This window comes from Monodon monoceros, unplaced genomic scaffold (genome assembly GCF_005190385.1).
Source record: "Monodon monoceros isolate NGI ecotype Baffin Bay Population unplaced genomic scaffold, NGI_Narwhal_1 Super_Scaffold_3, whole genome shotgun sequence".
In the NCBI taxonomy this organism is placed as follows: domain Eukaryota; kingdom Metazoa; phylum Chordata; class Mammalia; order Artiodactyla; family Monodontidae; genus Monodon; species Monodon monoceros.
In genome coordinates, this window is record NW_021703780.1 from 76,914,261 (window position 1) to 76,924,648 (window position 10,388).

General features: G+C 41.9%; 1 protein-coding gene across 2 annotated transcripts in view; it reads right to left on the minus strand.

The window, feature by feature from the left end:
- PSMD6 (proteasome 26S subunit, non-ATPase 6) overlaps positions 1–7,591 on the minus strand; it is a 21,293-nt gene extending 13,702 nt beyond the window's left edge. Inside the window, exons 1-5 of one of the 2 annotated variants that reach the window (XM_029243596.1) lie at positions 7,254–7,591; positions 6,309–6,514; positions 3,366–3,511; positions 2,482–2,701; positions 2,266–2,374 (exon numbers count right to left, since the gene is read on the minus strand). In XM_029243596.1, the coding sequence (XP_029099429.1) occupies positions 2,266–2,374; positions 2,482–2,701; positions 3,366–3,511; positions 6,309–6,514; positions 7,254–7,581 (1,009 nt within the window). In that variant the 5' untranslated portion in view covers positions 7,582–7,591. The other variant, XM_029243597.1, reaches the window with a different exon arrangement.
- Between the last annotated feature and the right edge of the window lie 2,797 nt (positions 7,592–10,388).

Consider the following 10,388-nt stretch of genomic DNA (forward strand, 5'->3'; position numbering starts at 1 on the left):
TAAAAATAAAAAACTATCTGGGAAATGAGTAAATTTTAAAAGGTTGCCAGTAGGGATGGGGAAGATGGGAAGAGGTTACCTTAACCATTCAAAAGTTTCCAAAAGCCATCAATTTCATCACACTAGGGTAGCACTTCCCCCCATTTTTCTCTTAAATTACAGTTACACAGAGCACTCAATAACGTACGGGCACTGTGCTGGTGTCAAGATCACTACAAAGGAAAAAAGCGTAAGGTCTACTCTTAATTATCCCAAGTAGCAGTAGAGAAAAACTCTAAAAAAGAATCACAAAATAATTTGCTGTTTAAAAAATGGGGCAGGGAATTCCCTAGCGGCCCAGTGGTTAGGACTCTGCACTTTCACTGCCAAGGGTGTGGGTTCAATCCCTGGTTGGGGAACTAAGATCCTGAAAGCCACGCGGTGTGGCCAAAAAATAAAGACTAAAAAAAAAATAAGTAAGTAAAAATAGGTCATTTGACCAATAAGCACATGACAAAATACGCAGCATCACTAGTCATCAGAGAAATACAAATCAGAACCGTAAGATACCACTTCACACCCACTAAGATGCCTATGATCAAAAAGACACACGATAACCAGTATTAGATGTGGGGAAACTGGAACTCTCACACACTGCTGGTGGGAATGTAAAACTGCGTAGCTGCTTTGGAGAACAGTTCAGCAGCTTCTCAAAAAGTTAATCAAAGAGTTACCATATGACACACCAATTCCATTACTAGGTATATCCCCAGGAGAAACTAGACATTGTGTCCACACAAAAACTTGTACATAAACATTCATTACAGCGTTATTTATAATGTATCCATCATCTGATGAACGGATAAATAAAATGTCGTATATCCATGCAATGGCGTTATCATTCAGCTCTAAACTGAATGAAGCACTGATATATGCTACAGCATGGATGACAGTAAAAGCATTATGCTGGGCAAAAGCAGCTAGGCACAAGAGGCCACATATTGTGTAATTCCATTCATATGCAATGTCCAGAATAAGCAAATCCATGGAGACAGAAAGACTAGGGGCTGGAACCAGGAACGGGAAGTGACTGCTAATGGGTACAGAACATCTTTTGGGGTGATGAAGATGTTCTGGAATTACTGGTGTGGCTGCACACCTTGTCAATATACTAAAACCACTGAAATTACATACTTTAAAATACTGAATTTTATAGTGATTGACATCTCAATAAAAAAAGAGGATGGGGCATAAAATAAGACTAGGAATGCAGAGAAGGGATTTTTAAAATTTTTGGACTGAAGGAAGAAGGGAAAAGCGCCACATTTGAGCAGAATAATGACGAGATCCACATGCAGAAAAAAGGGAGAAGGGCGATTCTGCAGTACAACCTTGGGTGCAAACCCACCCATCGTGCACATATGGGAAGACAGGGCCATGCAGGTCGTTCACACTTGAGGAGCCCTGTTCCCACGCTGCATGACGGGAGTAGTATGAATTCCCATAAAGCAGCCTAACTTCATGCAGAAAGCACTCCATAAACACTGGGCCAAAACCTACTCCAAACACAGAAGACCATCATTTGGAGTCCTCCTAACCCATGTTTTGTAAATTCTACCTACTTATTAACCAAATACTTCCTGAAACTTGCAGCACAAACAAGAGAATTATCAATGCCAAGTTATTTAAGTTTTAGGAAAATCATCTGGGAAGGACCCCTGGGTTGAACACCACAAGCACTTTCAACAGATTTTCTCAACCAACATCCCTTGAAAATGATTTGCAAATCGGCACAAAGATTTAGCTGTTGCATAAATAACCCATTGTTGAATTCAACTCAATTAACATCAACTCAATCAAACGGAGATTCAAGATCTCAATTCTAAAACTCAGTACTTCGAACCATTTGCTCACTTTCTGCCTTACATCCCAGTAAGACTCTAAAGCAGGGGTCAGGCAAACTTCCTTGGCAAAGGGCCAGATGGTTGATATTTTTAGCCGCTGAGAGCCATAGAGCTGTCATGTAGTTTTCTTTGTCCTGTTTTCTTAAACGATCCTTAAAAAATGTAAACATCAATCTTACCTCCTGGACCACACAAAAGCACTTGATCAAAGTCTGCTAACCCCCCTATAAACAAGATGGGCAAAAGATTAGCTGTACTGACCAAGGACCTACAGCTGTCTGCACACTATATTTTTCATATATGTGAAAAATCATCTTAGGTTATCTGCAAACAGGGTCAGGAATAAGATGAAGACAGTCAAAACGAGCAACTCTATCCTTACCTAATGATTGGAAGAAAACTGAGTAACGGCATTCATAGAGTGAAAACAGATACTGCCGAACTGCCGGAAGACTGTGCAACACTTCCAGAATCTCTGCTCCTTTAATTACCTAGAAAATTTTTTTAAAAACAAATATGTGCTTTAATGATTTCTGTGTATTTAAGGTGTAGTTTTGTGTATTCAAGGGGCATTCTTTAAATATGATCCAGTCATTACCTTTTCCCTGAGATCTGGTCTTTCTAAAGCAATCATGCTGACATAGACAGTGTAAGTCACAAAGGTTTTATAATCCATGAGTTCATAGGATGTAAATGTTGAAACAGTGTCAAGGAAGAGTTCAGCTGCCTGTTTGAAATCACGAATAGCCACACAATAAAGACCTTGATATACTTTTAGGCGGTTTCTCCGGTCCCAGTCTCCTCCTTCCTCTATCAAGCTATAAAATACAAAACAGTAAGGTGATGATCTGAAAATAAACAGTGCCACTTTTTACAAGTTTTGTGTTATTATGAAAGAGAAAACAGCTTTTAACAACTTAAACCAAAAAGAAAAATTTAAGGAGAACATTTCTGTAAGTAAGAACATTAATTATTTGACCAAATTTACTAGTTGGAAACAAAAGAAAATAGGTAAATTTCTTACATCAATTTCTTATCTGTAGCATCATAATTTAGAGGGAATAAATCCCCACTGCTAAAACGCACCTTCTGGGGACTTCCCTGGTGGTCCAATGGTAAAGAATCCACCTTACAATGCAAGAGACGCGGGTTCCATCCCTGGTCAGGGAACTGAGATCCCACATGCCGTGTGGCAACGAAGCCCGCGCGCCGCAACTACTGAGCTCGCGCGCCTCAACTAGAGAGCCCGTGTGCCGCAAACTACAGAGCCCATGTGCCCTGGAGCCTGCACACCACAGCTAGAGAAGAGAAAACCCGCATGCCACAGCTAGAGAGAAGCCCACACACCACAACAAAGAGCCAGCACGCCACAACAGAAAGGTCCTGCGTGCTTCAACAAAGATCCCGTGGCCGCAACTAAGACCCGACACGGCCAAAAAATAAATAAATAAAACGCTAAAAAAATGAAAAAATAAAATTCACCTTCTGGCCTTTTCTGTGTTCCGTGTGATGAGGTCATTATCCATGTAAAATAAGCCAATTCTAAGGAGATAGAACACAATATCCAGTCGGTGACCCAGGGCCACGGTTTTGTCATATGTCTTGCGAAAGGCTGTCAGAGCACCTTCCTGTCAAGAGAACCAAGGCAACAGGTGAGAAAAGGTTAAAAGTTTCAAAAGCTAACAGCTGTCTAGGATTTTCTTAGCAAGGAGTTGGGGAAACATGTAGGAGTAGAGATAGAACAGTATGGCCATGAGCTGATACTTGTTAAAGCCGGGGGATAATTGCATGGGGCTCCTTATACGATTCTCTCCACTTTTATAAAAAACACATCAACTGTGTCTAAGCATATACTTATATTCTAGAAAACAATGGAAGAAACACATTCATAATTTATTCACCATTATTTCAGTATTCTTCTTTGTTCTATATTTTTTCCTTTAACAATTACAATACACTACTGTAAAATTACTGTAAACTGTCAATCTTATCACCTAAAGGGTAATAAATATTTTATCTTAATCACTGACTACTAGAACACAATTGAGTATTTAAATATACAATTCTATCTCAAATCATTGTGGAATAAAATGTTTTTATTGCTTTTAAAACATGAACATGTGGGACTTCCCTGGCAGTCCAGTGGTTAAGACACTGAGATTCCACTGCAGGGGATGCGGTTTGATCCCTGGCTGGGGAACTAAGATCCCACATGCCACGTGGCCTGGCCAAAAAACAGCAAAAAAAACTACCACCACCACCATCAGCAAAAAAAAAAAACAACAACCCAAAACAAAACAAAAACAAACAACCCCCAAAAACAAAAACAAAAAAATGAACATGAATAAAATCATTTGTTTATACTTGGTACCTTTTAGTATGTGTCTGGCTTCGTTTTACGTAATTATTAGTTACGCCTCATACATTTCTAAAAAGAGACTGGCAAGACAGTAATGGGCACACCCAGTACTAAGATCTCGGTTTTTAAATACTATCCCCCAATAAAAGAAACCAGGGATCCTAGGAGAAATGGATGATTCCAGGTTTGCAGAGTGAAAATAACAGGTGAGCCTGTGACATCTTGTTATAAGGAAGACCAAGGAGATCATGTCAAAAGGACCAAGAAACCATCTTGAAGGAACCTGCACTAACAAACTTGTAACAAACTGAGCACCGGAAAGAATAATGACTGTAATCAATACACCACAGTGAATAATAAAAATCCACTAAGTCCATTATTTAGTAATAGTACACAAAATAAAATATTAAAGCAAGAAAGTAAACGGGAGGGAAAAAAGACAACTCTTCTTTTTAGAAGAATGCTGTTTAACAAATATGGAACATATTATTAGAACATCACCGATTTACAACCCCCTGATGTTGATTCAAACATATCCTTGTTGAAATTCCTTAAGGCCTGAATCAAAAGCTTTAAATTTCTCATTCACGTGTAATAATTCATCCTCTTTAAAACCAAACCAAAGCAAACCACACGCAGCCTAGAAAGCCACACAAACTATTAGCTATTTTTAAACTGTTCTGTATTTTCCAACTTTTTACAATGACCAAAGCTTCTTTTTTTCCAAACCCTAAATTTATAATCAGAAGAAAAAAACTCGTTTTAAATTTAAACTAAATAATAATAGCTCGTACCATTTAACATTTCAGCACTTTGCAGCAGGAACTAGTCTAAGCTCTTTGCTCCTAGGCACTATCATTATCCCTATTTAACAGATGAGGAAACTCATACAGAGGAGTAAATCATAATTACTGAAGTCAGAAATACAACCCAAGCAATCTTATCCAAGAGCTCACACTATTTAATTTTTTTATATTGACACCGTGTCATCCATTATGTAAATACTTCAGGGTGCACTGCTTAAAATTAGGACATTCAAAGCCCATCCTCTTAACCACTATTACAGAACCACTAAGTTAAAAAATTTAGAAGATCCAATGCTTGTGGGTATCCCTCTTGTGCCCTGATAGTGGAGTATAAATTAGGTTGGCTGCTGTGCAGGAGAACAGGCCACACATACTAAGATAAAAACTGTTCTTCGTCCCAGAGATTTCATCTCACAGAATACACCTTAGAGAAACATAAGCATATATACACAAAGAGGCGCACACACAGGCATGTTTACACAGCAGTGGCTTGTCCTAGCAGAAAGAGCTGAAAACAACACACATACCCAACCACTGAATAGCTAAGTAACTACAGCATAGCCGTACCATGGACTCTACTAGCTAGCAGTCAACCAGAATGAGCAAGATTTAGGCACATTAACACGGGAAGTCACTCAGATATAATGCTGAATGAAAAAGCAAACGGGACAACATGAGTACACTACGATTCCACCGATGTAAAACAAACTTTTTAAACCAATACTACCTAATTTCTACAAGTACATACACATGCCTGGAAATGTACAATAAAAGAATTTAAAAGATCATCTGAGGAGATAGAGAATAAAGAAAAACCAAATAGAACTTCAGCATTAACTGTAATATTTTAGTTTCTTACAAGGAGACGATTACCTGTGTAAACAATAATTTTCAAAATGCACCAGAACCAATGCTTCCCAACCAGGATACGTTACAAAAGTGAACTACTGAGAATGATCCCAATTTTGTAAAAACAATAAATAAACAAACACCTCCGAACAGGCACTTTGTTTTACTGGCATAGAGAGAGAGGGGGAAGACTACACACCGGTGGCTGTCTGGGGGCAGGTGACAGAATGGGTGTAGCAAGAAGACCACTAACTTTTTCTTTATTAACTTTTTGCACTGATTCACTAGTTCAGGCAAGCAGGTTACCTCTGCACTTGGTGGAAAAGGACGTTAGCTTTTAAAATGAGACATTACTAACCTTGCACAGTGCCCATTTCAGGCTCTACAGAGAGGGGAGGCCATCTCACTCACCTTGTCACCTATCCGGCAGAGGTACTCGGCCTTTGCCATCATGGCGTCTCGGATTTCGCTCTCGCCCAGATTCTTCTCCGCATCTTCCAGCTCCTCGTCCAGACGTTTCAACTCGTCTTCATTTGCCTTCTTCATTTTACTGAGCAGGTCCACGTCCATCTGCCACTCAAGGGGTTTGCACAAGGCTTCGTAATAAGGAGCCATGTCTGAGAGCGAACAAGAGGGATGTGGCTTAGGAGTGAGGCCCCGTCCTGCCCTAACCTCAGTGTCTACCCACTCCTTCCTCGTACACGACTGCGAGGTCATCCACCAGTCGCCTACCTGCCAGGAGAAAGGAATGGGACAGAGCATGGTAAAGGGCTGGGCGGTCAGCATCAGGGCCAGGCCTGTCACCGCCGCCCTCTACTAGGGCCGGGGGGGCGGACAACCTCGGTTTGCCTCTCGGCGGCTTCTGTTCCCACAGAGTCTTCCAACAAGGGAAAGGCTAAGCTTGTTTACACACACACACTCAGACCCGTGCGTACACGGGTACAGGGCCCGCTGCCATTCACTGCTAGGAAGGGCGAAAGGAACCGACCCAAGTTTCCCCTCCACCCGCAATGCTGAAGTCCCCGAGACCAGTCGCTAATGACAGTAAGTCATGTCTCTCTTCCGTGCCTGGCACGGGGCTCAATACCTCGGGATCCGCCCACCCCCCGCCCCGAGGCTGGCCCCAGGGGGGGAGGCGCACAGAGATGCAAACCTCTGAGGGCAAAGCTGGAGGTCCCAGAAGGCGCCCCCGACAAAAGGAAAGCCCCGAGGGGCGCAAAGGCCAGGTCTGGTCTCGGGGACCCCGTCGCAGGGGCGCCCCGGGGTCGCGAGCCCCGCTGTGGAAAACCCCGCAGGCTCGGGAGCGCGGGGCCGCCCAGGCCTAGGCCGCTGACTCGGCTCTCGCGCCGGCCTCACTGTTATCGCGGACGGCTGCCATCAGCTCGTCGCGCACGGCCGCGTCCCCGCGGTGCTCCGGCAGGCTGAGCAGGAAGCGCAGCTGCGCGATGCGTAGGTCCGGATTCTTGGGCAGACCCTCCTCTTCCAGGTTCTCCAGCGGCATCGCGACGGCGAGGGTAGCGGCTCGGAACAAACGGCAACTCAGCCCGGTCCCGCGGCGGCGGCGGCGGCGGAAGTGGAAGGAGTCCGCGACTGCGCCCGGAAGCCTCCAGCCCGGCTTCCGGTCCAGGGTCCCTCTCCGCCCATAGCGTCTCCTGCTGGACAGGCCCGGGAATGCCTCACCCATCCCGAATGCGGGCGCCCTCGTGTGGTCGCCGGTGGCTTTCCCTCGCTCTCAGCCACGAGAGTCCCAGAGTGGGTGGTGCCCAACTCCAAGGTTGGATTTCCCTCTCCCCACTGGTAACCATTAGTTTGTTCTCTATATCTGTGATGGCTTTTACTTTTATGTGCATCTCATTTGAATTCTCCCAGTATTAGGAAGTAGTACTATTAGCCCATCTTGTAGATAAGAAAAATGAAGCACAAAGAAGTTAGGGAATATGACCAGCCAAGGTTATGCAACAGCTACGCCTGAATAAAAACCTCTGTCTGCAGCTCGAAAGCTCATGTTCTTTCCGCTCTTCTCAGAAAACGGCTCCCAGAATTCCACACTCTTAATACCAAAGCACCATTACTTTGTTTACGCAGAATTTAAGTCGTTGCGTGCCTGTGTTTTCAGCCTCTCTTTGTTCATGTTGCTACAGAGTCTTCAGAACTGGTAATGGTTACAGGAAATTCCACCTAGTGGATTTTCATAATTTACTTTTACTCTTCCCTCCGTTAGAAGTGCCTTTAGGTTGTCCAGGGTTGTCATTTTCCTAATATAAAAACCAAGATGAACACCTTGGGATGTACACAGCATTTCATATTTTACGTTTTTTTTTTTTCCTTAGCATAAATACCCAGGCAGGATTAATAGGCACAAGGAAGGAACCCTTTGTGATTTTCAAATATTGAATATCCAGTGGTTTTCAGAAAGAGTTAAACCAGTTTACACAGTCACTGAAACATTTGGGACTGCCACGTTCTCACCAGCAGAAGGCATTACCATAGGTTTTTAATAGCGCATCTGTTTTGGTAAAAGTAAACATTTTGAAGGCAACTCAAAAGACAGAGAAAATGTAGAGAGCACAGAAAAAATTACCAGCACTCCTTCATGTTAAACTTTTGGTGAAGAACTCTGTAAACCGCTTTCATTCGTTCATTCATTCAGCAAACATCATTGCACGGCTGCAAAGTACCAGGCACAGTTTGAGGCACTGGGAACACAGCAGTGAAGACCATGAAGGCCTTGTCCTCGGGGGAACGTACATTCTAGACACCCTTAGCTTCACTGAAATTCACCTAGATATATATTAATAGGATCATTCTAAACTTGTACCTTATAAACTGCTTTGTTCGCCCCACCATGTATGGTAGATGTCTTTCCATGCCGGTAAATATGGATTGACGTCATCACTTCTAATGACCACATAGGATTCTATTATTTTTATGTACCAACTTTTCCCCTTTCAATCCTTACTTGATATCAATTTGAATCATTTTCATTTTCTCACTCTCGTAAACACCCTAGGGTTGACCATCTACATGCATATATTTTCACACTTGGGTAATTATTTCTTACCCCAAATCCCTAGAAGTGTAATTGCTGAATAAGAGGGCTGAACGTTTTGCATTTTGACATAGTATATAAGGATTAAATTATTTTTCTAAAAATTATACACCAACTCACATTCCACCAACATTAAACAGAGGGCCTGTCTCCCCCTTTGCCAAGACATTTTTATCACCCATTTTAATCTTCGGCAACAGAAACAGTGTTGCTTTCCCATTACATTTCTCTTATTAGTATGACGCTGAATTTCTTTTCACAATTGTACTGACGCTATATATTTCCTCTTTGATGAAATGCCTATCTTGCTTTATCAATTCCTCTACGAAATCTTCCTTATTCATCTGTGAGCACTCTTCATATCTTAAGGAAACTAAATGCTTGTCTACTGTTGCAAAATTTCCTCTAGTTATTTTTCTACATTTTTATGGAATTTTTTTCAACATAAAAGTTTACAGTGTTTATGTAGTTAAATTTGTCATTCTTTGCCTTATGGTCACTGTTCTCATTCAAACCTTTCCAACACCATGGTTTGAAAAATATTCATCCATGTTTTCCTCTGGTATATTTATGCTCTTCTTTCTTTCCTCCCTTCCTTCCTTCCTCCCTTCCTTCCTTTCTCTCTCTTTCTCTTTCTTCACTTATATCTTTGATCCATCTGGAATGTACATCTAAAGAGAAAGGTATATCATATTTAAAATATTTTTACAATTTACTAGGGGAATAATATATATTTATAATATATATATTTAAACTATACATATATATTTTAATATATATAATATTATATATATCTATAAAACCATATTTTCCAGCCCAGAATCTATTACTTGACATAAGATATGACAGCAAAGAATATTTGCAATTAGCTCTATCTTAGTGACAAAAGCCTGTTCCCAAATGCCTATCCTCCTGCTTATAGAACTCTTAGGAGTGGCAGCTGTGGTCATGTGACCCAAAGCTGCTCAGATGAGTGAAGCTGAGGGAAACTGATTCATTGGCTGGTTAGCAATTCATGACCAATTTGCCTTGTCTCAACTAGATGAACCGGTTGGGCAGATTCTGTTTTCTTCTGGAGAATCCGAACTAGGAACCTCCCTGACGGTGTTCAGAGAGAAGCTGTCAGGAGAGCCACCATCTGAGTAAGAGTTCCAGAAAGAGAGAACAGAGAAAACTAAGAAGAGAGACACTCTAGAGCTGAACGACACCATGTTTCTAGTTTGAAAGAATCCACTGAGTACCCAGCAATAGGGATTTTTTTTAAAGTCGCCCCACTGTGAAAACTCAGAACAGTGGGCACAACAAGAAAATTCCAAGGGTTAAAGGGAAGAAAAAACAAAGTCACTTAGGAAGGAATGAGCATCAGAATGGCTCATATCTTCTGAAATGGGACACTGGGGACCATGAAACAGGGCCTTCAGAGATCAAGGTAAAATGATTAC